The sequence below is a fragment of the Neoarius graeffei genome, chromosome 4 (assembly GCF_027579695.1).
Source record: "Neoarius graeffei isolate fNeoGra1 chromosome 4, fNeoGra1.pri, whole genome shotgun sequence".
In the NCBI taxonomy this organism is placed as follows: Eukaryota; Metazoa; Chordata; class Actinopteri; order Siluriformes; family Ariidae; genus Neoarius; species Neoarius graeffei.
This window is the reverse complement of record NC_083572.1, coordinates 31,699,366-31,722,809: the sequence shown is the minus strand read 5'-3', so window position 1 is coordinate 31,722,809 and position 23,444 is coordinate 31,699,366. Positions and strand designations below refer to the sequence as shown.

The 23,444-nt window shown below is 43.2% G+C and overlaps 2 protein-coding genes across 12 annotated transcripts in view; one reads left to right on the top strand and one right to left on the bottom strand.

The window, feature by feature from the left end:
* Nucleotides 1-1,270, bottom strand: part of LOC132884972 (dTDP-D-glucose 4,6-dehydratase-like) — a 59,798-nt gene extending 58,528 nt beyond the window's left edge. For 4 of the 6 annotated variants that reach the window (XM_060919127.1, XM_060919128.1, XM_060919124.1 and 1 more), the window contains exons 1-4: nt 1,171-1,264; nt 704-959; nt 559-625; nt 388-456 (exon numbers count right to left, since the gene is read on the bottom strand). In XM_060919127.1, the coding sequence (XP_060775110.1) occupies nt 388-456; nt 559-625; nt 704-783 (216 nt within the window). In that variant the 5' untranslated portion in view covers nt 784-959; nt 1,171-1,264. Of the gene's footprint in view, nt 1-387; nt 457-558; nt 626-703; nt 960-1,075; nt 1,101-1,170 lie in introns of all 6 variants that reach the window. The other 2 variants (XM_060919126.1, XM_060919125.1) reach the window with 2 other exon arrangements.
* A 112-nt stretch (nt 1,271-1,382) lies between these two features.
* The window catches only part of gpr180 (G protein-coupled receptor 180), a 43,457-nt gene continuing 21,395 nt past the window's right edge, over nt 1,383-23,444 (top strand). For 5 of the 6 annotated variants that reach the window (XR_009654518.1, XR_009654519.1, XM_060919120.1 and 2 more), the window contains exons 1-3: nt 1,383-1,581; nt 1,841-1,981; nt 17,073-17,273. Coding sequence is in view for 4 of the 6 variants with exons in the window: in XM_060919120.1 (XP_060775103.1) it covers nt 1,443-1,581; nt 1,841-1,981; nt 17,073-17,273 (481 nt within the window). In the remaining 2 variants the exon portion in view is untranslated. Of the gene's footprint in view, nt 1,582-1,666; nt 1,705-1,840; nt 1,982-17,072; nt 17,274-23,444 lie in introns of all 6 variants that reach the window. The other variant, XM_060919122.1, reaches the window with a different exon arrangement.

The window sequence follows — 23,444 nt, the reverse complement described above, 5'->3', positions numbered from 1 at the left end:
GGTGTAGTGGTTAGCACTGTCGCCTCACAGCAAGAAGGTCCGGGTTTGAGCCCCGTGGCCGGCAAGGGCCTTTCTGTGCAGAGTTTGCATGTTCTCCCCGTGTCCACGTGGGTTTCCTCCAGGTGCTCCGGTTTCCCCCACAGTCCAAAGACATGCAGGTTAGGTTAACTGGTGACTCTAAATTGACCGTAGGTGTGAATGTGAATGGTTGTCTGTGTCTATGTGTCAGCCCTGCGATGACCTGGCGACTTGTCCAGGGTGTACCCCACCTTTCGCCCGTAGTCAGCTGGGATAGGCTCCAGCTTGCCTGCGACCCTGTAGAACAGGATAAAGCAGCTAGAGATAAGAAAGGTAGGTCACAATACAGCCCCCAAGAGTAAGACTTACCTGAACGAATTTGTAAGTACTTGTGTTCTCAAGATCAAGGAGATTCTTCAAACTTGAGCAATAGTTCAACTAGAACAAATAAGAAGTACTCTATAAAAAATACAAACAGTAGCTGTTGTACTCCAAATGAATGCTCACATAGTTATAAATAAACTGAGTACGAAAACTCACTGAATCAACATTGATGATTCGCCACAGAGGATATCTTGCAGCCAAAAGTAAGATCAGATGCGACCCACTAATTGGGGAAAATAAATGATTAATATGGCCCATCGACGAAGCATAATACAATGTATATTAAACAAACTGCACTTACATGAACCCAGCTCCCCCAGTAACAAGGATAGTTTTATGATCCAGCTGTGGTTTGTTGATACTCTCATTTTTACCTGACATTTCTCTACAAATTTCTTCTTATAATAATAATTAGGATTTTAGTTGGTTTAGAGCTAAAAAGTTTTCGCTCGCAGCAATCTCTTCATGAAGCTGTAGGCCACCATTTCAGCCGATTTCAGTGTATCGAGTCTAATGTCTAATTTACAATAGAATAAATCTTCTTCTTTCGGCTGTTCCTGTTCGAAAACAACACAAGCAACAGATTAATGTAGACGACAGCTAACAGTGTGTACTGTAATACAAGCTAGCTACATAGCTAACACTCTAAAACAATAAGATCAGTGTAAATTACCGGACGTCTCTTCATTCTTTGATTACTATAAAAAAAATTCCCCGCAATAATTAAACCGTGATGTCAGTTCATAAATCAAAACACGATATACCTACCTAGTTTGCGCGTACTCACCAATATCACTAGTAAGCTTTCCGACCCATTTAAACACTTTCCGGCAGTGCTGACACGTATCATATTTGTTGTCAGTGTTGCCTAAAATCGTCTTCCCTCCTTCACTGCATTTTCATTGGCTCTACAAATGCGCGCTCGAATTCCTCACCATATGATTGGTCTGCAAGTCTGTTAATCAATGAGGCGGACGAAGGAAATCGTAATCTTCATTCATTGCGGAAAATAAGTCGTTTTATGGGAGAGTAATGATACAATGCATGCGTTTACAGTTATTCTGATCGCTTTTCTGCACAGTTACTATCCTGCGGATGGGAAAACTGTATCGGGAGTATTTCGAAGCCATGTAGCGAGGGAAAATTATGGGCAATATATTACAAGATTTCTCTACTACGGTGGGTGATTTGGATTGAAATTGTACTGTCGTTTTAAGATCACAATAATGATATTCTGTATGCTGATTTCTTTCGGTTTGTTTAGATGCACATAAAGTTTCAGACACTTTATAGAGAAAAAAGGTAAAACACATTTGTGCAGTACAGTGATTTCAACTGATGGTTGTGAGTCTGGATTTCCAAAGATTGTGGTAAATTTATAGAGAGCACATTAATATAAGTTAATCTAGCCACCTCTGGCTCCCTGTGGTGTACCTAGGGGAGAATGGATTGATGGCTTACCGTCTGGAGAACGTGCCTTTGGCAGTACATAAAGAGGCAAGACTTCTGCTGTTTCAGGGCAGTGAGGGCTTTGAAAACCTAAGTTGTCTGGACAGAGTGTCAGGAGCCCAGCTTACCGGTAAGTTCAGTTTCTTTATTATGTGGTGCTACAAAAATATTTTTCCAGCTATTTGATATGATATGGTCTTCTCCATAGAATCTATCAATATTTGTATTTAGGAATCAGATTGATAGCTTCATTTTGATCCTCTTATTTTTATGGATTGCAGCTAAAAGTCTCATCTCATCTCATTATCTCTAGCCGCTTTATCCTGCTCTACAGGCAAGCTGGAGCCTATCCCAGCTGACTACGGGCGAAAGGCGGGGTACACCCTGGACAAGTTGCCAGGTCATCACAGGGCTAACACATAGACACAAACAACCATTCACATTCACACCTACGGTCAATTTAGAGTCACCAGTTAACCTAACCTGCATGTCTTTGGACTGTGGGGGAAACTGGAGCACCCGGAGGAAACCCACGCGGACACGGGGAGAACATGCAAACTCCACACAGAAAGGCCCTTGCTGGCCACGGGGCTTGAACCCGGACCTTCTTGCTGTGAGGCGACAGCGCTAACTACCACACCACCGTGCCACCCCAGCTAAAAGTCAGGGAGTGATATTTGGCTAAACTAACACTTTCAAATGGCCACTAGCTGTACCATGTACAAAGATCATGTACCTAGAAGACCCTTAAAGTGCATATTCTGGACCAATTTCGTTTTTTTTATATGAAAGTATGTCCCTTTACACACTCCTCCAGAAGGGTAATTTTGCACAAGGCCATCTGTCTACAGCAGAAAAAAATAAAATAACAAAACGCGTCTGGAAAAATCCCAAGGGAGTCTGGAGCTAGATTTGTGACGTCACCTGCGGAAGCGCCAGCAGGCTGCGTGAGCTTGCACGGTTTCAGTGCACAGCCTGTGTAGACCAAGCGCTCCCATTTCTCTCTCATTGTCTGGTCTTTTGGGAAACGATGAGTACTAATCCCATCAAGATTGGTGTTGCTACACCCTCCTATAATGATACGTCTGTTAACCATTTTAATAATTACTTGATAACGTTGAAGAAATTTGCAGAAAACCACCAGGTCATTTTTTCATAAACAAACCAGCACTGATGTAGGATTCAGAGGGAGGCGTCCTGCACGCGACGTCACGAAAATCAATGTTTGCCCGGAAATCCAAATGCCAAGTTTTTTCAGAGGCGGACGAATTCGCCTCAAATGGCTTGATTTCAACTGAATTTTTCTGGTATTGCGCAAGGTAAAAAAAATTGCACAAAATGCAAAATGTGACAGATATTTGACCAAAGTTTAATATAAAATAGGAGAATTATATTGATCTTGCTCCTGAATTTACCCGTGATATGCACTTTAAGGCTTATCATTGTGTGTGGGTGATATGCATGATCTTAAGCAGTGGACAAGCCCACAATGACTGGACATGTATACATATCTCACAGAAACTTTGAGCTTTGATATGAGAGAGAAATTTAAAAAGTCTCTTGCATGCTTGCCAACTTTTCAAAATTCTCATGGGGGAGAAAAGTTTTCCATTTTCAATTGGACAAGGGTATGATGTGCGGTTGAAACGATAAAAACAGTGGATCCCAATTAATTGAAAACCATTTGAAATTTATACAATTAAAGAATTTTTGAATTGTTATTGTTCTATCAGTTACTATAGGTTATGGGATTCATGTATCAGGCATGAGATAGCTCAGAGTGAAAAATCTGAAATAATACTCGTCTTGAATTTTAATATAATAACAATGAAAGGGAAGTCTTCAATCAGATTTTTAGCTGAAAAATCTCATGCCTGAACATTGTATACATACAGAGACCCACAGAAAATAACACAAGTGATGCTTTAGAAGAATGTTTATAATTTCTTAAAATAGTCACAGTGAATGAAAGTATTATTGGATTGCATCAAATGTGTTTTCCTTTGTAAGCTCATGTAAAAATACAGAGAACTATAATATCATATATAAATTAAATTTTAATAAGATTTGACCAAAATAGTAACAACTCAATTAAATACTGCACTGTCTTAGTACTCCTAAAATGCATCTCTCTCACTAAACACTTTCCAACAGAATTTTTAAAAAGCACTAGAAATACTATCAAAATCCTATCGGAATGCATCAAAGGAATTTGCTTATTTGCAAACTTTGAAAGTTTTCAAACAAAATTTTAAAATGGTACTATAAATACTACGATACTATCAAAATTCACTCAAATGCAAAATTTTAGTACTACCAAAATACACTCACTAGTAATCTTTCACTTAAAACCTCAAAACTCTATCAAAATCAATCACTTTCCAGATAATTCACTTGTAAACTTTCACTTAAAACTTTCAAACAAAAATTCAAAATAGCACTAAGACACTACCACACGGGTGGCACGGTGGTGTAGTGGTTAGCGCTGTCGCCTCACAGCAAGAAGGTCCGGGTTCGAGCCCCGTGGCCGACGAGGGCCTTTCTGTGCGGAGTTTGCATGCTCTCCCCGTGTCCGCGTGGGTTTCCTCCAGGTCCAAAGACATGCAGGTTAGGTTAACTGGTGACTCTAAATTGACCGCAGGTGTGAATGTGAGTGTGAATGGTTGTCTGTGTCTATGTGTCAGCCCTGTGATGACCTGGCGACTTGTCCAGGGTGTACCCCGCCTTTCGCCCATGGTCAGCTGGGATGGGCTCCAGCTTGCCTGCGACCCTGTAGAAGGATAAAGTGGCTACAGATAATGAGATGAGATGACACTACCACACTATTCAAATACACTCATCAAACAAATTCTCTGTCATGCAAAATTTCACTGAACACTTTAGAAGTTGTACAGTTTGTTTCTGAAATGGTATAGAAAACTAGTTTAATTTCACACTCAAATGTCCATTATATTCTGATTTAAGGTATCTTTACCTTAAAATGTGTAACTGGATGGTCGAACATTTGCTTATCCATGGAAATTCATTCTCCCATGCAACCTAGTATTTGCATTCATATTTTTGCCATTTGGTATTTGGTTTAGTGGCCACGATGAATGACTGCTTGTAAAAAACGTCGGACAGCCTGGGTGAATCCTACATTACGGAAGTGACTGTCGTTCTGTTCGTTGATTGGTTAAAAATCAGTTGCCGTCAGCAGTGTTTCTCATTCAGATGCACAGGGGTTATTAATTCGGTCTTCAATTGTGAAAACTTGGATACACACAATTATAGAATCTAATGATTGTTGTGACCCTGAAAGCCAAGGTGCGGCCCAACCAGTTGCCATAAACTTCTTTGTAAGCTGAATAAAGATGTATCTGGTTAATTTATTACAACCCCAATTCCAAAAAAGTTGGGACACTGTGTTAATAGTCACTAAAAACAGAATGCAATAATTTTCAAATCATGGAAATCCATGATGGAATGACTGTAAAGGTCCTTGTCGGTGGGGAAGCATTCTCTGCATTAGAAATCACGGTCGGCATGAAACAAGGCTGCATTATCGCTCCAGTGCTTTTCAATATCTACCTTGTCGGCGTTACTCTCCTCTCTAGAAATACACTTGACGCGCACGACGGCGTGTGAATTTGTTACCTCTTCAACCTTCAGTGTCTCTCAGCCCGGACAAAGACATCCACGATGACAATCGTCAAACTCTAACATGCTGACGAGACTGCTGGTGTATCCCTCTGTCCTGTGGGCCTTCAAAGGACTGTTGCATCCCTTCATATGGTCTATACACGGATGGGACTAACTATCAATGTCTCAAACTCTGACCCTGCAGTTTTCACTTTTCCACAATGAGCCCCCCCCAATGGCCATCACAATCGACAGTGCAGTACTGGAGAACACAAGCTCTTTCGCATACCTCGGTAGCATTCTCTCTGACAATGTCTCATTGAATGAAGAGATCACCACCTCCCGTATCAGGCATGCTTCTTCAGCATTTGGCCACCTCCGTAAGCACGTCTTCACAAACCACAACCTTTGCATCCACACAAAGGTCGTGGTCTGTCATGCAGTATGCATCTCAATTGTTCTCTATGGATTTGAAGCCTGGACATTGTACACGAAGCAAATCAAGTCCCTCGAAGCCTTCCATATGCGTTGCCTCCAACACATCCTCGGAGTGACTTGGGAGGACAGGATCCCCTACACACAGATCTTCAGCAAGGCTAACTCCACAAGCAGGGAGTCCATAATCCTCCAGTGTGTCCTCTGATGGACCGGACATGCCATCCGAGTGGCCCCTAACCGAATGCCCCAGATAGTCCTTGACAGAGATCTCACAGAAGGGACCCTCTCCCATGGAAGACCCAAGAAGCGTTGGAAGGACTTCCTGAAGTAGTCCCTGTGGTCCTGCAACATCCCAACTGCCGACCTTAAGATCCTTGCAGAGGACCATGTGAACTGAAGGGGACTGTGTCCCAGGAGTCCACCACTTCAAGGAAGAACAGACCAGGCTGAGGGAGGAGAAACGGGCTCAGCAACACCTTCGGCAATTCCTTCTCTCTGCTCCCACACCTGGTCCTGTTGCCTATTGTCAGGATCTGCCAGTCCAGAATCGGGCTTCTCTCATGTGCGGGCACACGAAAGACGGCAAAAGACAGCAACAACCCCAACAGCAGCAAGACCTGGGAAGGCAAATAAGACAACAAAGAGGAGGACCTTGTCATCGTCGAATATCAATGGGCAGCCATAACGTAAAGCATCACCTGTACTTTTAACAAGACTCTGTAAACGTTTGGGAACTGAGATCAGTTGCTATAGTTTTGAAAGAGAAATGTTGTCCCCTTTTTGCCTGATATACAATTTCAGTTGCTCAACAGTTTGGGGTCTCCTTTGTCATATTTTGCACTTCATAATGTGCCAAATATTTTAAATGGGAGACAGGTCTGGACTGCAGACAGGCCAGTTTAGCACCCAGAGCCTTTTATGACAGAGCCATGCAGTTTTAACATGTGCAGAAAGTGGTTTGGCATTGTCTTGCTGAAAGAAGGTCTTCCCTGAAAAAGATTTTGTCTGGATGGCAACATATTGCTCTGAAACGTGTCTATATCATTCAGCATTAATGATACCTTCTCAGATGTACAAGCTACCCATGTCATGTGTACTAATGCACCCTTATACAGATGCTGACTTTTGAACTGTGCACTGATAACAAGCTAGATGGTCCCTCCCCTCTTTAGCCTGGAGGATGTGGTGTCCATGATTTCGAAAAAGAATTTCTACTTTTGATTCGTCAGATCTTGGGACAATTTTCCATTTTGCTTCAGTCCACCGTAAAAGAGCTTTGGCCTAGAGAAGGTGGCAGTGTTTCTAGATATTGTTTTATGTATGGTTTTAACTTGCATTTGTCGATGGATTAATGAGCTGTTGTTTTTCTGAAGTGTTCCTGAGCCCATACGGTGATTTCCACTACAGACATATCTGCTTTTGATGCCTGAGGGCCTGAAGATCACAGGCATCCAATGTCAGTTTTCAGCCTTGTCTCTTGCATACAGGGATTTCTCCGGATTCTCTCAATCTTTTAATATTATATATCATAGATGATGTGATCACCAAATTCTTTGCAATTTTGCATTGAGGAACATTATTTTTAAATTGTTGCACTGTTTGCCCACGCAGTCTTTCGCAGAGCAGTGAACTTCTCCCCACCTTTACTTTTGGGAGACTCAGCCTCTCTGGGATGCTATGTTATACCCAATCATGTTACTGACCTGTTGCCAATTAACCAAATTAGTTTTTTTAGCATGACAAAACTTTTTTTCAGTCTTTTGTTGCCCTGTCCCAGCTCTTCTGAAATGTATTGCTGACATCAAATTCAAAATGAGCATATCCATCCATCCATCCATCCATCCATCCATTTTCTGCCACTTATCCGGGTCTGGGTCATGGGGGTGGCAGCCTAAGCAGAGTAGCCCAGACTTCCCTCTCCCTGGCCACCTCCACCAGCTCTTTTGGGGGAATACCGAGGTGTTCCCAGGCCAGCCGAGAGATATAATCTCTCCAGTGTGTCCTGGGTCTGCCCTGGGATCTCCTCCCAGTGGGGCATGCCCAGAGAACCTCCCCTGGGAGGCATCCAGGGGGCATCCTAACAAGGTGCCTGAACCATCTCAACTGATTCCTTTCAATGTGGAGGTGCAGTGGTTCTACTCGGAGTCTCTCCCAAATGACCAAGCTTCTCACCCTGCCTCTAAGGGAGAGCCCAGCCACCCTGCGGAGAAAACTCATTTTGACTACTTGTATCTGCAGTCTCATTCTTTCGGTCACTACCCACAGCTTGTGGCCATAGGTGAGGGTGAGAATGTAGATGGACCAGTAAATTGAGAGCTTTGCTTTTTGGCTCCGCACTCTCTTCACTACAACAGACCGGTTTAGCGTCCACATCACTACTGATGCTGCCCTGATCCATCTATCCAATTCCTGCTCCCCCCTCCCCTCACTCATGAACAAGACCCCAAGATATTTAAAATCCTCCACTTGAGGTAGCAGCTCCCCCTGACTCGAAGTGGGTATTCCACCCGTTTCCGGCTGAGCGCCATGGCCATGGACTTGGAAGTGCTGATCCTCATCCCAGCTGCTTTACACTCAGCTGCAAACCGTCCCAATGTATGCTGTAGGTCACAGTTTGATGAAGCCAACAGGACCACATCATCCACAAAAAGCAGAGATGCAATCCTGATGCCACCAAACCGGACACCCTTCACCCCTTGGCTGTGCCTAGAAATTCTGTCCATAAAAGTTATGAACAGAACTGGTGACAAAGGGCAGCCCTGGCGGGGTCCCACATGCACCGGGAACAAGTCCGACTTACTGCTGGCAATGCGAACCAAACTCCTGCTCTGGTCATACGGGGTCCGAATGGCTCGCAGCAGTGGGCCCTGAACCCCATACTCCCGAAGCACCCCCCACAGGGCACCCCAAGGGACATGGCCGTAAGCCTTCTCCAGGTCCACAAAACACATGTAGACCGGTTGGCCAAACTCCCATGCACCCTCCAGTACCCTTGCAATGGTAAAGAGCTGGGCCAGTGTTCCATGACCAGAACGAAAACTGCATTGTTTGTTTCTCCTGAATCCGAGGTTCAACTATCGACTGGACTCTCCTCTCCAGCACCCCACCATAGGCTTTCCCAGGGAGTCTGAGAAATGTGTGTCCCCCCCATAGTTGGAACACACTTTCTGGTCCCCCCCCTTTAAAAAGGGGGACCACCACCCCAATCTGCCAATCCAGAGGCACTGTCCCCGACCTCCACGTGATGTTGAAGCGGCATGTCCACCAAGACAGCCCAACAACATCCAGTGCCTTCAGGAACTCAGGACAAATCTCATCACCCCCGGAGCCCAGCCGCTGAGGAGCTTTTTAACCACCTCACCAACCTCAGCCCCTGTGATGGGCGAGTCCTCCCAAGCACCTTCAGACTCTGCATCCTCCTCAGACAACATGAAGGTGGGATTGAGGAGATCCTTGAAGTATTCCTTCCACTGCTGGACAATGTCCCCAGTTGAGGTCAACAGCACTCCATCTCCATTGTAAACAGTTGGGATAGAGCACTGCGTCCCCTTCCTGAGCCGCTGGATGGTTTGCCAGAATCTCTTTGAGGCTGACCAAAAGTTGCTTTCCATGGCCTCACCAAACTCCTCCCACACTGGAGTTTTTGCTTCAGCGACCACCATGTTCTGCTTGGCCCGTCGGTATCTGTCAGCTGCCTCTGGAGACCCACAGGCTAACCAAGCCCAACAGGACTCCTTCAGCTTGATGGCTCCCCTCACCACAGGAGTCCACCACCAGGTTCGGGGATTACCGCCATGACCGGCACCAACAACCTTGCAGCCGCAGCTCTGCACAGCCACCTCAGCAATGGAGGTATGGAACATGGTCCAGTTGGACTCAATGTCCCCATCCTCCCCCGGTATGCAGTTGAAGCTCTGCCGGAGGTGGCAGTTGAAGATCTGATGGACGGGAGCCTCTGCCAGACGTTCACAGCATACCCTCACTACACATTTGGGCCTACCAGGTTTGTCCAGCCTCCTCCCCCGCCATCTGATCCAGCTTGCCACCAGGTAGTGATCAGTTGACAGCTCTGCTCCCCTCTTCACCCAAGTGTCCAAGACATACGGTTGCAGATCAGATGAAACGACTACAAAGTCAATCAACGATCTACGGCCTAGGGTGTCCTCATGCCACGTGCACTTATGGACACCCTTATGCTCGAACATGGTATTTGTTATGGCCAAAACCATGCATGGCACAGAAGTCCAACAACAGAACACCACTCAGGTTCAGATCGGGCAGGCTATTCCTCCCAATCACACCCCTCCAGGTCTCACTGTCATTGCCCACATGAGCGTTGAAGTCCCCCAGTAAAACAATGGATTCCCCTCGTGGTGCACTGTCTAGTACCCCACTCAAAGACTCCAAGAAGGCTGGGTACTCTGAACTACCATTTGGTGCATAAGCACAAATGACAATCGGAGACCGTTCCCCGACCCGAATATTGCCTCTGTAAGAAAATGACCAACTATCCAGCATTAGTGTAGTTTACAAACAAGGATATTTTATCCCAAACCCTGGTTGCCTCTGCCAGGTGGTTAAGACTTCGCCTTAGATGGATGTTTCAAAAAAAGCAATGACTCAGGATGCACTGATATGATACTGACCACTGGTATTAAGACTAATACTTTCCTGAAATTTCAGACCTGTGCCTGAGTATGAGAGTGTGCTCTAAGGACATGCTATAAGAGTACACAAGTACAATCTAAGTATATGCTATTTAATATTGTCAAACTCAGTTTTGGATAACCATATTAATATCCCTGATTACTTCTTGTAGGAGATAGCCATGGATTAGTTGTAATGAGTCAGAGACCAGAATTCTTAACATTTGGTTATAATTGAGCATTTGTTAAAAATTTCTGTGACTGAATTTTGAGCATAGATTTTCAAGATAGTATACTGCTTACAAAGCACTATACTGTTATCCATTAGCTTCTCCTTATAATGTGATTTTGAAGCAATCCTACATTGTGCTCCAATTTTTATTATTACCTCAAATTTCTGGCTGTTTCTTCTCCCACTGTTATTGATGCCAAGCCAATTTTAACTCCTCCATCTTCTGCCTGAGTAGTGTGCCTGTAAACAGCTAAATGATAGGTCCACTATTTTATTTTATTTTTTTAAATTGTCATTTTAATCACCAATTTTTTTTTTCTCTCCATAGAGAATGAATGGGAAGAGTTTTATGTCCCTAGAGGAAAGTTAGGTCCTTGACACATTTTCTGAAGCATTCATTTTTATTTTTTATTTTTTAAAAGATGGCTGTGGCATGGATAAATGCTTCAGTCTGAACATGCTGTAAATTTTCCAATACTGCAACTTATGAGTTCCCCTGTGGATTACTTGAAGCCTATTTTTCAGCAGATATTTTTGTTTGTGGTGATTCAAACTGATAATTTATTTCAGAAAAGCAAAATAGTTTACTTACAGTATTAACCTTGTAGCATGTAGCAGCTCTAGGCTAACATGCACTGCTATGTTGAAAGTGCTGTTTACATTAGCAAACAAAGCCAAATGTTCTGCAACATTTTTAAACAGCTACTTGTTTGCCTGTGTATATAAGTAAATAGAGGAATAAATGATGGACTGCAGTAAGAGCTGAGAGAACATGGTGTGCGAGACCAAGCCCAGATGAGAAGACGACAGAATGGAGTAGCCTCTGTGATCTGGGCCTATGAATGAAACTAAATTGAGCATAGTGTAGTTCTGGCAGGCCATGAACTCAAGCTCAGTCTTCAATCCCAGTTACATCAGCTGACTGCAGCTGATCTCAAGCCAGCCTACATCAGCTGTCAGCTTATCTGATTTCCATTCTGCGCATTTTATTGGCATATCTCTAATAGAGTGCCTATTTAAACTGCTTTAACCTGCCTACCTTTGCTGCTTCCTCTGTAAGCCATTTTGTAAGAAAGAAACATTTCCATTCACTGGAGCGCTCATTTGGCAGGTAGAAGTCTTCTGCTCCCAGGATTAATGAATGGCCTGCGCCAGACTCCTGGAAATCTTGATAATAAATGGCTCCGACTGGAAGCACGATACTTCCTTTGAGGAACTGTTTGCATTGTGGCAGGGGGCATCCGCATTGAGCCCCCAGCTGCAGATCTTTTCAGCTCCTCTGCTCCTAGGGAAGCTGCTAAAAATGAAAACGCTGTCCATACCTCCGTGCAGTCCCAACTCCGGATGCTCTGCCGCCCAAGAGCACGTGAGTCTAAGCTAGCAGCCCCACATACCAGACTTGAATAACTCCTTGTCAGCCTTGTCCAGCATCCAGCATCACTTGCCACCATGAACTCCAGAATCCAAGCCCTGGAGTCTGGTCGGCTCCCTCTACAAGTTTGTGTTACCCAGCAACACCGGGTTTTAAAAAAAATTTTACATTCTCCATGCTCCCAAATTAGCCGCGGGACCAGCTCCTACGTCGCAGAACGATGTCATCACCCCGCTACTCAATTTAACAGCTCGCATTAACCCTTTTAGGTAGAACACCCCATAAATATCTTGGGGAGAGAGGGGAAAACAGAGGAGAAAAAAATGCTTGATAATCAATTTGTCTGCTCTTCGTAATTGTGAAGCTCAGTGCATCAATAGTCTCATTCATGTCATGCCTTTACACCTCTCACATTGGTATTTATTTGGCTAAATGGAAAGATAGGATGTATTTCTCAGTCAGGCTTACCTTTGGTTGTCGCAGCAGCCCATAATATTTGACACCTTGTCAGAGGCTCTTAACTAGACCTTCCTTAACAACTGTAAATTGCTTTCATTCTTCACCTCTTAAATGACTTTTGTTAGTGAACAGCCCAAATTCAAAGCCAAGAGTGATGTATCTCAGAGCTCAACACATATTTATAAATTGGGTGGGTATTCCTCTATCTGAAAAGAAAACATCAGGCCCTCTCCAGACTATAGAATTTCTAGGCATCACTTTGGACAGCAGTGGGATACAAGCTTCACTGTCTCTTGGAAAAATCAAATCACTCCAGAGAGGTCATGAGAAGTGCAGGAGGTAATAGCAATTTCAAAAAAGGAAATTGTTTCTATGTTTGGGCATCTTAATTATGCAATGTGTGTTATTCCTCAGGGACGATCCTTTTGTATCCAAACAGGACCTTCTTGCTGTGAGGCGACAGTTCTAACCACTACACCACTGTGCCACCGCTTTAGTAACACAGACACTTGAAAAGAGTGCGAGTTGCAAGTAGTGTCTGAACTCACCAGATTAGGTGGGCTGGTAGCTTTGCTGGGCTGGCTGTCACACGGGGGGGGGTTGAATGGGGCATTTGGAGATCTGATGGCTGGCATCTCTACAGTAAAAACAGAGGCTCTCCTGTCTTCTTTCTCTTTTCAGAACATTGTAGTCATGTGTGTGTGAGACCTCCATAGGAGTTACTGGGCTCATATTGTGAGAGGGAACAGGAGGTGACTGTAGTGAGGGTCGCTTATGAATGAGATGATCTAGCCAGATCAATAAGAGAGTCCAAAGAGAAATGTTTGTTGTGGCAGGCCAGCTCACTGAGCACTTCTGGATGGAAATCCTGGCAAAACGTGGCTTTCAGTGCTGGCTCATTCCAGCCACTGCCAGCAGCTAGGGTGCGGAAGTCCACTGCATACTCCAACGCTTCTCTCTCCCTGTCGGATTGTTAATAGGCTTTCTCCAACCTCTAGTCTCTCGGGCTGGTGGTCAAAAACTCTTACAAAGAATTCCAGAAAACAGTCGTAAGACGTGGTGTGTTCGCTCCCATGCCTCCACATTGTGCTTGCCCACTGGAGAGCTTTACCTGTGAGAAGGCTGATGAACTGAGAAATCTTGTGTTCATCAGTCAACCCCATGAGAGATAAAAATACAGTGAACACTGAAGGAGGAATCCCTTGCAGATGGAAACTAGGGATCGACCGATATGTTTTTTTCAGGGCCAATACTGATTTATTATGGAATTGGGATGCCGATAACCGATATGTGCAACCGATAAATGTAAACATTATAATTCACATGAAATTAAACATAGCACACACTGACATAGACCTTCATATCCATGAAATGTATGTTTAATTGTAAAATTGAACATGAAATTTTGTGCAGGGAGATGCCAGCAGCATTTGTACAATAAAGTCAAACATTAGTTAGAATAAAATGAGAAATAAAATAATAATAAAATAAATATTCACCAATAAAAAAATAAATCACTCCCTACTATATTACAGCTCACCATTTTCAGTGGAAAATAAATGAAAATACACTCTGGATTCTTTTACACTAAGAACTAAGTAAGACTTACCAACTTCAAATAGTTTTTAAATAACAAATCAAGTGTAGGGAGCTGCCTGCAGCATTTTTTAAAAAGTAAAATCAAACATAAAGTAGGCTATCACTCCCTATTATGTAACAACTTAACAAGTAACCATCTACATTCTAATGCTTTTAATGCCCAAGCCTAATATTCCCAATTTAGGAGGATTATATTGTAGTGAAGGAAGCATTACATGTAGTTTCAGCGAGACTAGTTGGTTGTAGGCTAATTCATGTGCTTCCTTCCGTAAGCTAAGTTTGCCTGGGTACACAGATGCAAATGGACAATTTTAACGGGTAGTAGATGAAGAATGTAAACATATAATGATGTTGTGCTTTTGCAACTTGTGTGTTTGTGACTTATTGCGGCAAAAGCAGCATGTCCTTACCTTGAAGTGGGATCTGCTTCTGCCCGAGTGCCCATACGGCCGCCTTGAAACAGTTCACAGCGTTTAGCTAAGCGTGTTGATTGGCTGTATCCCTTGTGCTGCTTCTGCCCGAGTGCCCGTACGGCCGCCTTGAAACAGTTCACAGCGTTTAGCTACATGTGTCGATTGGCTATATCTCTTGTGCCAAACAAATCAGATGTTGTGGTGGGCGGGACCGTGTTCTTGAACTCAGAGAGGCGAGTGCAGGAAAGGACGTGCAGTGACAGTCGCGTTAGGAACGAAATGGCTGCAAAAAGGCATGTTATCGGCATATCGGTGGAAATTATGGCCGATACTGATAACCCTAAAAATGCAGAATATCGGCCCGATATATCGGCCAGGCCGATTATCGGTCGACCCCTAATGGAAACCTCTCTGGAAAACTTCTTTGGCAGAGGAATGCTTCGAGATGCACCAGTGGGTGATGAGCGGCGTGTGAGGACAGCCTACAACACCACAGCAGTGAGCTGTGACGTCCTGGTGTTGAGATTGATCATTTGCTGGTGCTTTCCTAACAAACACTCCTGCACGTTGATCACAGTCTGCTTTGCCTCCTCTGCTGCATCCATAGATGGCGACGTATCCTGTCAGAGCGCAGGCGCTTATGGATGCACTTGCAGGGGAGAGCAGGTGCGGCGCAAACTGAGACAAATCATGGAGCAGGAATCGTAGTCAGGCAATGGGTGGAGGTCGATCAATCAGCAAACAGCGTAGTACAGAGTAGACATGAAGACGAGGTCAGAAATGAACATAAATGATGGTCTTAACAGGAAGTCAGTCAGAAAACAAACAGCTTAGTAAAGTCAGGCATGGGACACAGAACAATACTTTGCAGTGAGTAAGTGTTTTAGTAGGGTTTAAGTAGGTGAGGTAACTGACAAGTGATGTAAGCAGTACTCCATGAGCGGCCATGTTTGGAGGTTGCGCCGAACTCAGGCTTTCAGCATTGTTATTGACGCACTGGTTTTTGTTTTTGTTTTTTTTGTTTTTTAATTTGGGTTTTCCAAACCCTCCTAACTTTTCTGATTTGGGGTTCCATCCACCCATTTTAAATTTTTCATTTTTAAAAAACTTTAAGCACTTGTACTTCCTTCAAGAAATGCAAATGTGTATTACTTGTGTTTGTGTGCACCAGGGGTGGACAAAGTACCCAACTATATTACTTAAGTCAAAGTACAGATCCCACTGGTCAAATGTTACTCTGATACAAGTGAAAGTTGTCCAGTCAAATTTTTACTTAAGTTAAAGTACTGAAGTACTTGCTTTTAAAAATACTTAAGTATTAAAAGTACATTTTCTGTCAACGCATTGTTGTATTATTGCCACAATGCTTACAATACCTAATGCCGCTACCAAGGACAGAAATGTGAATTCACAAAATGAATGCATGCTGTGCTATCATGGTGATTTAACGTTAAGTTAGGTAGTCAGTGAAGCTCCACCTGACATGCTAGCAAACTCTTTTCAAACTTGAAATCATATTGGGTAGCTAACGCTACTAGAAAAAGATTTCTACATTCTGTTTATTTGGCAACATTATGCTGAAACATATTTCTGAAAGGACTTCAGATACATTAATGTTAGTCATGTTAGCATAACTCTGTTTTTACATGCTAACTAATGGTGTCAAGTTAACTAGCTATGTGTAAACATTAGCCATGGGCAAGGCTATAACACCTTGGTGGGCCAATCCATAGAAAGTCATTTGACTAACCAGACTGCATAGCTACGTTTGTAACATTATCGCTAGCTCTAAAAGCACAGGCAACTTCATTGCAAGCTTTCTCTTGGAATAAAATGTTTACATACCTCAATATGCTCCCGCAGGTTGGACGGCGAGTTTTTGTAGGCCGTGATGTGGTTTGTTTTCGGCAAACAAAGCAAACATTTAAAGCGAAATGTATCTTTAATCCTTTCAGAAAACTGAAACATGGGTTCTAGGTAAAGCCATGGGTACATGCATTCCCCAGAATAACTGCCTCCTTTCATTCTGCCATCAACTGATCATGTTCAAATAATGCTGTTGAGAAATAATTGAGCTTGATTTTATACAGTCTATGGACGTGACGTGATGCTGTTGATTTACTGATAGGCTGTCTCAGTGTCACCCGCGAAAAAAACAATCACGTTTTAGAAAAGAAAAGAAAAAACATCCACTTTCAAAGTCGCTTCACAGTAATGAGGACCTTGACACAAATGTAGTGGAGTAAAAAGTATGATATTTGTCTTTCAAAAATGGTGAAGTTAAAGTCATAATTTTCCAAAAAAAAATAATACTCAAAGTACAGATATTCAAAAAGTGTACTTAAGTACAGTACTCAAGTAAATGTACTTCATCACTGTCCACCTCTGGTGTGCACATGATCAATCTTGTATAAAACATCACATTTCTAATATTTGTTCAGTAACCCTGAGCACAGAGGAACACAATTGGACCATACCACAACAGCCAAGACCTCAGGCCTGGCATGTGATCTATGCAGACCGTTACACCTGCCAAGATGAGGAGCTTGATGGGGTCCTGGAGGACGTGCACTTCCAGCTTACCATGCTAAACCCAGACTCTGCAGGGAACCCAATGGACCACTTCAGTGCTGAGGAGGCTGGTGAGGAAGCTATATCAGACACACTATTTCTTAAACATGAACCTATACGAATACCTATATTACATGCAATATAAATAGTAACCATATTATCAGATATAAGGTTAATTGTAAAATGGATATTAAAATATAGACTGATTCTTCTTCTTAACTGGAATAACCACATGCATTTTCTTTTAAAGATACAATGTACAGATTAAATTCACTTCATGAATGGCTTTTGCTGTCACAGACAAATCTGGAGCTGACATGGAGAACACATTATCACACAGTCACAAATCAGAAAAAAATTGGGATGGTATGGAAAATGCAAATTAAAAAAAAAAAGAGCAGTGATTTCTAAATTTACTTTGAATTGTATTTCACTGCAGACAGCATGAACCCAATACATTTCATGTTTTGTCTGGTCAACTTCATTTTATTTGTTAATATGCATTTGCACTTTCCAGTACTGTGATTTATTTATTTTTTTTCAAAAGAGGAAAAGGGGAAAAATCTATTTTTATACTGCCTAATATCTATTTTTATACTGTTTTTCTTATGTGACCTGTCCTATGATGTGTATGTATCGGTATGAGTTTGGTATGAGAGTATGGCATGAGTGAGTGTATGAATGTATACTTCTGTGCACCAGAAGGAGTAGCACTTTAAATTTTGTTGTGACAATGTCTTACAATGTTTTACAATGACAAATAAATGATTCTGATTCTAATATACATCCATTCCTGCATTTCAGGCCTGCATCACATTCCAAAAAAGTTGGGATGGGGACAATTTAGGGCAAGTAATGATGTACAGTGTCTGCAAAAGTATTCATCCCCCTTGGTGTTTCTCCTGTTTTGTCGCATTACAAGCTGAAATTAAAATGGATTTCGGGGGGGGGGGTAGTAGTATCATTTGATTTACACAACATGCCTACCACTTTAAAGGAGCAAATTGCTGTTTTATTGTGATGCAAACAATAATTAAAATGAAAAAACAGAAATCTGGAGCATGCATAGGTATTCACCCCCTTTCGTCTGAAACCCCTAAATAAGAGCTGGTCCAACCAATTTACTTCATAAGTCACATAATTAGTTGACTTGAGATCCACCTGTGTGCAATCAGTGTCACATGATCTGTCACATGATGTCTGTATAAGTCAACCTGTTCTGGAAGGACCCTGACTCTGCAACACTACTAAGCAAGCAACATGAAAACCAAGGAGCACTCCAAACATGTCGGAGACAAAGTTGTGAAGAAGTATGGATCAGGGTTGGGTTATAAAAAAAAAAAAAATCCCAAATTTTGAATATCCCAGGGAGCACCACTGAATCCATTATAGCAAAATGGAAAGAATATGGCACCACTACAAACCTGGCAAGAGAAGGCCGCCCACCAAAACTCACAGAACGGGCAAGGAGGGCATTAATCAGAGATGCAACAAAGACACCAACGATAACACTGAGGGAGCTGCAAAGATCCACAGCGGAGAAGGGAGTATCTGTCCATAAGGCCACTTTAAGCCATACACTCCACAGAGTGGGACTTTATGGAAGAGTGGCCAGAAAAAAGTCATTGCTTAAGAAAACATGTTTGGAGTTTGCCCAACAACATGTGGCAGACTCCCCAAGCACATGGAAGAATGAGATTAAAATGGATCTTTTTGGCCATCATGGGAAATGCCATGTGTGGCACAAACCCAACACCCTGAGAACACCATTCCTACAGTGAAGCATGGTGGTGGCAGCATCATGCTGTGGGGATGTTTTTCATCAGCAGGGACAGGAAAGCTGGTCAGGACTGAAGGAAAGATGGATGTCACTAAATACAGGGCAATTCTGGAGGAAAACCTGTTTGAGTCAGCTAGAGGTTTGAGACTGGGACGAAGGTTCACATTCCAGCAGGGCAATGGCCCTAAACATACTGTTAAAGCTACACTGGAGTGGTTTAAAGGGAAACATTTAAATGTCTTGGAATGGCCTAATCAAAGCCCAGACCTCAATCCAATTGAGAACCTGTGATACAACTTGAAGATTGCTGTACACCAATGCAACCCATCTAACTTGAAGGAGTTGGAACAGTTTTGCCTTGAGGAATGGGCAAAAGTCCCAGTGGCTAGATGGGCTAAGCTAATAGAGACATACCCCAAGAGATCTGCAGCTGTAATTGCAGCAAAAGGTGGCTCTACAAAGTATTGACCTTTGGGGGGGCATGAATACCTATGCATACTCCAGATTTGTTTCTTAATTGTTTCATCTTTAATTGTTTGTGTCACAATGTTGTAATGCGACAAAACAGGACAAACATAAAGGGGGATGAATACTTTTGCAAGACACTGTGTGTGTGTGTGTGTGTTTATTTATATATATATATAAAAGGGAGGCGTAGTGGTTAGCGCTGTCGCCTCACAGCAAGAAGGTCCAGGTTTGAGCCCCTTGGCCGACGAGGGCCTTTCTGTGCGGAGTTTGCATGTGGGTTTCCTCCGGGTGCTCCGGTTTTCCCCACAGTCCAAAGACATGCAGCTTAGGTTAACTGGTGACTCTAAATTGACTGTAGGTGTGAGTGTCTGTGACTGTAGGTTGTCTGTGTCTATTTGTCAGCCCTGTGATGACCTGGCGACTTGTCCAGGGTGTACCCTGCCTTTCACCCGTAGTCAGCTGGGATAGGCTCCAGCTTGCCTGCGACCCTGTAGAACAGGATAAAGCGGCTAGAGATAATTTTATATATATATATATATATATATATATATATATATATATATATATATATATATAATGTGTGTGTGTGTGTGTATATATATTAGGCGGCACAGTGGTGTAGTGATCAGCACTGTCGCCTCACACCAAGAAGGTCCTGGGTTCGAGCCCAGCGGCTGATGAGGGCCTTTCTGTATGGAGTTTGCATGCTCTCCCCATGTCCGTGTGGGTTTCCTCTGGGTGCTCCAGTTTCCCCCACAGTCCAAAGGTATGCAGGTTAGGTTAATTGGTGACTCTGAATTGACCGTAGGTGTGAATGGTTGTCTGTCTATGTGTTAGCCCTGTGATGACCTGGTGACTTGTCCAGGGTGTACCCCGACTCTCGCCCATAGTCAGCTGGGATAGGCTCCAGCTTGCCTGCGACCCTGTAGGACAGGTTAAGCAGCTGGAGATATGTATGTGTGTGTGTGTATATATATTAGTGCTGTCAAGAGATTAAAAAAATTGAGAGATTAATTAATTATGATCTGTAATTAATTGATCTAATTAATCTCTCTCTTTTTTTTTTTTAATCTCACCTAAAAATTACTGAGAAAAGCCCTCGACTTGAGGTATTTTCATTTAAATTCATTACATTATTGTGGCAGATCAAAAGATTGATATATAACAAAAAAAGTGGCTTTATAAAGTCATTTATTGTTTTTAACAGACTTGAACAGATGCAGTCGTAACCATTTACATTCCGCTGTATTTGAGACTAGTCTCAAGTGCTGCCTGCAACCTTTAGTTTCGACCACCAGGGAGGGAATATTGCTGTTCTTTTGTCAATCTCCAAGTAATTTAAAAATAAAATAAAAGGCCCATCAGGCCCATATAAAGTGCTGTAAGTTAACATATCAAAAAACAGTAAGAACACTTTTCTGAGCAATACAAGTATTGAATGCTGAACTTGCTGCTTTTCCTCTGCTTCAGATAATATAAAATAAATAAAACAGACCCATCAATCACAGTGCTGTAAGTTAGCACATCAAAAATAACATTGTTCATCATCACAAAATAAAGTGCTGAAATAACATCAAGCAATCACTTCTAGTAGGCTACAGAGGGCATAGCAGCTATGCTGACCTCATGCCTCATTTCTTCTTCTTCAGCCAGTCGCTGAGACAGACCAGCTTGGTCACATTTTCTGGAAGCGAGGCTGCCCTTTTCTTTTGCTCTATGTGGCCTGCGAGGCTAAATAGTCTCTCACAAGGTACGGAGGTTGCCGGGGAGGCCAGGTACTTGCGTGCTAGGGCTGACAGCTTTTCATAGGCTCCTGAGTGAGCATACCACCACTACAGGGGACAGTCATCAATACTGATGCTGGGCTCTGCTCTGTAGTGCTGGAGCTCTCCAGACTCCATTCCATCTTCTTCTGAGTCAGAGTCAGACCCAAGCAGGAGAGCGCTCCTCCTCTTCTTCTGAGCTGGTTCATCATCCTCTGTGGAGGGCTGGAGAGTAGCTACTCTTCTGGCCTCTGCTGCTTGGAGCATGTTCTCCAGACTGGTCCACACCTGAATGAATGGATGAATAGATGGATGGTGGATGAATGAATAATTGTCATTAAAGTGCAGTGGGCCGTTTTATTTTATTTTTGAAGAAGTGTTGCATTTCTTATGTGTGAAAAGTGCTATATAAATAAAGTTTGATTTGATAAATTGGACAGATTAGTCCAGCTTATCATTATAGTCTTTACCTGTTCCCTCTTTTCTCTTGGAAGACATTTCAAATCCTCGAAACGTGGATCCAGTGCTGTGGCCACCTTGAACCATGTCTCGTTGGCATCAGCTCGCCGTGCTGCCAGGTCCTTCTGGAAGGCATTCTTGAACTTCACCACGTAGGCTGGATCATCATCAATGATGTCCATGACATGGTCCAGATGGCAAAAAGCAGGCAGCACTACAGAGCAAGAGACATCGGCCTCACTACCCAGCAGCTCAGTCACGTACCTGCAGAGGTGGATAAGTTTGCAAAATAAATTTAGCTGGAAATTTAAATTAAAGTGTAACTGATTTCCAATTTAATTTTCCTTAAAAGTAACTACCTAATGTTCATTCATTTTTGGATTACACATGTGACAGTGGTTTATTTAATTAAAATGGATGGGTGTTTATTTGGGCTTACCTGCATGGTTCAAGCAGAACCTCCAGCCTCTGCAGTTTCCCCCACTCAGCTTCGGTTGGCATGACCAATCTGTGGTTGTTCTGTTGGTCCAATGTAGTCTGGACTGCCTCTCGGTTGCGTAGGAAGCATTAGCCATTGCGAGTGTTGAATTCCACCTAGTCGGTACAGCTTGTATAAGTTGCTCGCTCTTTTTTCCAAGTGCTACTTGTTGCTGGTTAAGTTCTGTGGTACTCGCAGGGCTTTGTTTGAAATGGCCAACAATTTTGCGGCACTTTGCTAGTACACCAGCAAACCCACTGCTATCGAGGCAGACTGTGATGGTCCTCTGGAGAATGTGAGCATTGCAGGCGATGTGCTCGTATGGAAGGGCTCTCATAGCAGCCAGCATGTTTGCTGCGCTGTCTGTACCGATGGTGGATATCTTGTTTTCAATTCCCCAGTCATTTGCCACCTTGAGGAACTGTTCGGCGCATTCAACAGCAAAGTGCCTGGTTTCTGTTTTCATAACGGTCAGCGCAAATTAGTTGAGGTTCCACTCACCATCAATAAAGTGTCCGGTCACCCCCAAATAGCTGTGGTTGCCAGCTGAGGTCCAGTGATCTCCATTTATAGCAACACAGTTGGGCGAATCCTCCACCAAAATCTCAAGTTTGTTTTTCTTTTCGCCGTCATACATCTTGCTGATTTTGGTCGTCACTGTAGTCCTGCACGGTGGCTTGTATGATGGGTCATTGGACGCGGTTCGCAACACCCGTCGTCTTCCACTATGTTTATCGGCCTGCAGTTCATCGCTATCCACTTGGCAAGAACATTCTCCAGCCTGTCGGTCGCAGACTTGCTCATACGCGGGGTGTTCTTGAGTTTAGTTTGGTGAAGAGCTTTGCTATAGCTTGCTAAATTGCTAATGTCTTCGCTGCTAACGTTAGCTGTGGCTGCACTCATGACTGGGTGCTTTGCGTTGATGTGGTATGCTAAACTTGAGCTGCTTCAGTGGTAAGCAAATTCCTTCTTACAAAGAAGGCATATCACTCTACCTTTATTGATGGTGCCGTCGGGGCGTTTTTGAAATGTAAATTTCCCGTTCATTAGACCGACAACTCTCACATGCTCCTCCATTTTCATGTCTCTTCACCGCTCTTCACCCTGTCCTCCCCAAGTTCAATGGGAGCCTATCAGTTTATGCTAAACAAGCCCAAACACAATGACAGCCAATCAGTGTCCACTTCAGGTGTGACTGACCATTGTTTTCCACTCCCAACAACTCGAGCACAAGAAGCCCAACACATAAAAACGGATTTTATAAAAAGGCAACTCGCATACAGAAACAGTAGTT